This window comes from Sinocyclocheilus anshuiensis, unplaced genomic scaffold (assembly GCF_001515605.1).
Source record: "Sinocyclocheilus anshuiensis isolate Anshui unplaced genomic scaffold, SAMN03320099.WGS_v1.1 scaffold961, whole genome shotgun sequence".
NCBI lineage: Eukaryota > Metazoa > Chordata > Actinopteri > Cypriniformes > Cyprinidae > Sinocyclocheilus > Sinocyclocheilus anshuiensis.
The window spans coordinates 823,570-829,230 of NW_015557049.1; the positions used below are offsets into that span (position 1 = coordinate 823,570).

Consider the following 5,661-nt stretch of genomic DNA (forward strand, 5'->3'; position numbering starts at 1 on the left):
AAGGCGCCATGATTTCCGCAATGAATGAATGGCGGATGGTGCGGCACACTTTTTTGTTTACTACACACATACTAAAGCGCGGATGACGCTCGCGGTGTTTTCAACCCGTCAAAATAAAAGTTTAGTTTAACGTTAAGAAACTTTCAGAATATATTACTATTTAACAGTCTTAAGACTCAATGCTACTACTGCTAATAAATATTAATAAATCTTTATTTTTAAAGGAATAATCACATCTGTTTTCTTTTTAATTTTAACAGTAAACCTCTGTTGAGCAGCACTTTGTTTGCCAAAAAAATAAAAGGGTTTAATTTTCATTTGATTAGGATAAATTAAATGAATGTTTTATGCCTTCATCTGATTACCAGAAAAATTAAGAACATGTTATAGGGCCCTATTATTGTTTAAAAAAGGACCCTATACAAAAAAAAAGAATAGGTTTAAAATACAGGCATGTGGTTCTTAATTTCTTTTTATTAATTCACCATTTGTAAACTGATGTTTACTGTTCATTTTTTAGAAATATCAATAGCATTTGTATTAAAACTATATTCGCTGAATGTAATCAAAAAATCGAGAATCGAATCGAGAGCTTGCAAATCGAAATCGAATCGGGACATCTGAATCGATACCCAGCCCTATTTGTAATGTTACAAAAGATTTCTATTTCAAATAAATGCAGTTATTTTGAACTTTCTATTCATCAAAGAATCATTTCTGAAGGGTCATGTGCCACTGAAGACTGGAGTAATGGCTGCTAATTATTTTATTTTACAGGAATAAATTACATTTTATAATATACTCAGAGAATTTTTTAATCTTAAAAATATTTCCCAATATTACTGTTTTTACTGTATTTTTGATCAAATAAATTAAGCTTAATTGAGCTTCTTTCAAACATCTTACTGACCCCAAACTTTTGAACAGTAGTGTACAGTATGTTGTATGAAAAAGAATGATGACAAAAATTGTGTTTTTTGATGAATTATTAATTTAAAGGGTTGATTAGACCACATTACACCACTGTGTTGACCCAGTAAATGGATTGATGGACTCAGAACCCCTACCAGAGTTTGGAAGTCAAACGCGCTTCAGGACATGTGGTTTTTACATCCACTGTTCTGTGATTTAAATTATCCACCCATTTCTTCCTTTGTTCTGTTTTATCTCTCTCTCTCTCTCTCTCTCTCCTGCACGGTGTCCAGCAGGGTAATCAAGTATGCACTTGACTCTGGGCTACATTTTAATTAGCCATCGGAACCTCCTAATGAAGTTCAGGACTGGCTTGTTAATTAACGGACAATCAGGGGCATATTTAGCCAAAGACAGAGCCAGAATAAAACACCTAAACATTTATGAACAGAGGGTTGAAGTCCACGGTTTCTAGAGGCCTGACCACATTTAACTTGTACACACACTAAACCCACGTCATAAACTCAACAGTTTTTCCAATATACTGTGAAACCATCAAGTTTGCATTTAGTTCACTTTTTCCTCAGATGCCATGGCCACAGATATTGCCCACAGTTTAGATTATCTGATGTACCGCATGCAAAAATGGCAAGATCTGGCTGAAACCACCAACTTATATGCAACAAGACGTGCACCAGTCCGCTCGGATACAAAGTTGTTGTTACATAGCTGATGAATGCTTACCTTATAATGAAATTTAAAGGTTAGTGGCAATAAATAAAAAAATATATATATTAAGAGTTGTGTTTGGGGCACATGCAAACTGAAATTGTCACGGTGCACACACATGAGGAACACGGGAACGAAGGAGCGAGGAGACACGGAGTAGAATAAATCAAAAGGGTTTTATTAACAAAGGCTGGGGATCACAGGACTCGACACATCAGGATGACGTTCAACGACTGACAAAGGACAAGAACTAGAACACACTTTAAATACACAGGAACTGATGAGGGGAAGACAAGGGACACCTGGAACTAATAAGACAATCAACATAGGAAACACCTGGGAACAAAGAATTCAAAACACGAGACAGAGAAACTGGAAGACGGAGCACATAGGGAGCAAAGACACACACAAAACCTGGCCCAGAGTCTGACAGAAATTTCACAAGCAGAACTGTATGTTCTGCTATGATTTGAGTTACATGTATGGAGTAATTAACACTTTTCACTTCTGGATTGATAGAAATTCTACTTGCATAGTCCATAAACATTTTTTGTTTGTAATAATATTTCTGGTCTAATATTGTGGTAAAATTGACCACAGAAAAAGCAGGTCAGATGGTCTCTATTGTCTAAGTGGATGGTTCTTGGCCAGAATAAACTGTAATCTGGACCAGCTTTTCAAGTCAAGTGTTTTTTATTTGTATAGAGCTTTTTATAATCTATGCTATTTCAAAGCAGCTTTACAGAAAATAATGCCTTACTGTCTTAAAACTCACCATGCAGTAGCCGAAAGCAACGCCTACTGTATATGCCAATAGCCAAAAGTCTAGTTTATTTACATTTAGTGGCAGGTAAATCTGAAATCAATGATACCACAGTAATGGCAACAAAGTGAGTAACACAATTGTAGTTCATTTAAATAATGACATAGCAGTCAACCCTTAAAAGTAGCAGAAAATGTATTTAGAAAAAAATGAATATTTCATATAACTGTGTCTGCATATGTGACTTACTAATTGCCTCAAAGAAAAATGTCTTTAAAAAGATTTGATGCCATGCAACTAATCTTTCAATCCAATAGACTAGCTCTTCCTTAAAGGTGATGTAATTAGTTTGACATAAATGAATCAACAAACTGCATGAATTTATGAGTTTAATTAATGATTTCGTCATCAAAACAGTAATTATTGCAATTCTGTTTGATGCTGCTAGTGCTGTATAAATCACACACTTCACCACCTGGTAAACATGATGCTGTTTCCTGGTAGACTGATAACCCTGTGAACACTGACTCATGGAAATGCATCAAAAATAGTCCATCATATGGCAGTTTAAGATTTTGGAAACCCTTAGCCAGTTCTAAATGGTCCCTAGCCATATGAGACTCAAAGTAGAGATGGTGTGACTGACATTAACATAGGAAATAATTTATTCATTTACCAAAGGAGGGAATACCCCTCAAGATGGGATTTTTCACATACTTCAAGCAGTAGAATAATATGAGCATATAGAAATCTCTGTAAAACGTTCCAAGGACACCGAGGTGAGGGCCCATTTTGAATTCAACTGCAAAACTGCAGCCGATCAAAGGCAGGGACCGGGGGGGTTTCTCCAAACGGAGAGGAGATGGAAACTTGTACCTCTGGGTACAGTGGGGATTTGACTCAAAGAGAAACTATAAGACATTAACACTCACAAAATCAATAGTACTAACTGTTTACCTGCTGACATTAGGATCAAACCTCTGCTTCAAAACTGCCACTGTTTCTGTATCTTATCATTTCATCTAAAGTAATCGATACACTTCTTATATGATGGGATTTTAGTCTTTTTGGTGTCTAACCAGACTTCTAAAAGGGGAACTTTGCGCCATTAAAGAATAAAAATAAAAGCCATATGATACTTTTGCTTTTTTTGTGAACAGACTGAATTTTAAGCCATGATTCACTGATGATGTCTTCACCCAAACACTGAATGGAGAATGCACCAGAGAGGGAAATTTATCATTAAAAAAGTAAATAAAATTTCAGGCTGATCTTCATACAAAGCTGTCAAAAACAGTTTTGAGGATATATTGCTTAAAAAAAAAAATCAGTTATTAATATATTTGTGTATAAGTTGATGGTTGAGCAGAACTAAAACATGAATGTATAATTAGCAACCTTCATGTACAGGTCAAAGGTCAGGTCTATAGTTTATAAGTCAGTCTGAGATCAAAAGGTCAGTGCAGAGGTTAAAGGTCAGATCAGTGCACTCACAGTAATAACGTCAGTATCGATGGGACTCATCTCCACAACATTCGCTTGATACGGCTCATCTCGCCACATGGGGGCGTTATCATTTATGTCCAGAATAGTGATGTTCACCTGCAGTGGACAGATACACGCAACATAATAATGCATTGCTTCGGGTGACTTTGCTTTAAAATATGGTGAACAGTAGACACCCATAATAGACACCCAATTTCAATAAATAATTTAATTTATTAATGATAATAGTCACAATAAACAATTCTTCTGTCTAGTAATATGCAGTGGCTCTCATAGTTGATGTCGTTTGTCTGAGGTGGATCAAAGAGTCAGCCGTTACCGTAGCGATGCCAGTTTTCTGCTGTGGTCCCACCCCTCCATCAACGGCTCTTACGATCAGAATGTACTCAGACTTCATCTCTCGATCCAGAAGAGCTGTGGTGGTGATCTCTCCTACATACACATACGGTCATATTCAGCTCAGACACACATGAACCTGTTCCAGGCAGCTGGATGAGACTGAAGATAGTTTCAACTGAAACTGATAATGTACATAGTAATATTGTTGTTTCTATCTATTTAAAGTTGCAATTTTGATTGAGTGGTCCACACATAAAAACGTTCAATCAACCAATGGCATCAGTTTGGGGCGGGGCTACCTGGAGTATTTGAAACCTGTTGAAAAATGTTATTTTGCAGGAAGTTTTCAAAACAAAGAGTTGTTTTGTGAAATGGAAATCTATAATAATTACTATAACTATACTAAGTGAGAAAGAATGAGAGCACTTATTTATGTGTTTTCAATATACAGTTCAATAAGAATCCTAACGTAAAGTGTGCGAGCAGCCGGCTATATTAATATGCCTAATATCTTCATCTTCAAATTCTGTTTATTTGGCACCACGTAAATACGGCACAGTAAACACTACTAAAATATGCCTTATATAATATGTAGAATGAAACATTTCTGTTTAAAGGGGTGGTTCACTGTTTTTTTCTAGGCTTGATTGTGTTTATGGGGTGCAGTCTACCATGTGTTAATGCTTCGTTTTTAAAAAAACGTATTATTTTTCACATAATTTAGCTTTATTCCACACCACTCTGTCCCTTCTCTGAGAAACGCGCTGATCATTTCCTGTTTTTATGAAGCCCCACCCTCAGAAATAGGCGATGGGCTGATTGGTTAGCTAGCCCAGTGTGTTGTGATTGGCTAAACAGCCTCTAGTGCGCATCTAAACGTCCCGTCCATTAGAATCGTTAGAAGACAGAATCCTACAGAGCCCCTAAAGGGACATGGTGGTGGAAAAAAATCAGATTGAGTGAAAAAATTTGGGGTGGGAGGAAAAAATATTTGTCAGATTTTTTGCGTTCTCTCGCAAAACTTTTGCATTCCCTCGAGAAACTTTGCGTTCTCTCGCAAAGATATTTGCGTTCCCTCGCAAAACGCAAATATCTTTTGCGAGAGAACGCAAATATCTTTTGCGAGAGAACACAAAAGTTTTGCGAGGGAATGCAAAAGTTTTGCGAGGGAACGCAAAATATCTTTGCGAGAGAACGCAAAAGGGAACGCAAATATCTTTGCGAGAGAACGCAAAAGTTTTGCGAGGGAACGCAAATATATTTGCGAGAGAACACAAAAGTTTTGCGAGGGAATGCAAAATATCTTTGCAAGAGAATGCAAAAGGGAACGCAAATATCTTTGCGAGAGAACGCAAATGTTTTGCGAGGGAACACAAATATCTTTGCGAGAGAACGCAAAAGTTTTGCGAGGG

The 5,661-nt window shown here is 36.7% G+C and overlaps 1 protein-coding gene across 1 annotated transcript in view; it reads right to left on the reverse strand.

The window, feature by feature from the left end:
- The window catches only part of LOC107676383 (cadherin-23-like), a 267,703-nt gene that overhangs the window by 65,374 nt on the left and 196,668 nt on the right, over positions 1 to 5,661 (reverse strand). The window contains exons 20-21 of the mRNA XM_016470905.1: positions 4,230 to 4,342; positions 3,899 to 4,006 (exon numbers count right to left, since the gene is read on the reverse strand). Of these exons, the coding sequence (XP_016326391.1) occupies positions 3,899 to 4,006; positions 4,230 to 4,342 (221 nt within the window). The remainder of the gene's footprint in view (positions 1 to 3,898; positions 4,007 to 4,229; positions 4,343 to 5,661) is intronic.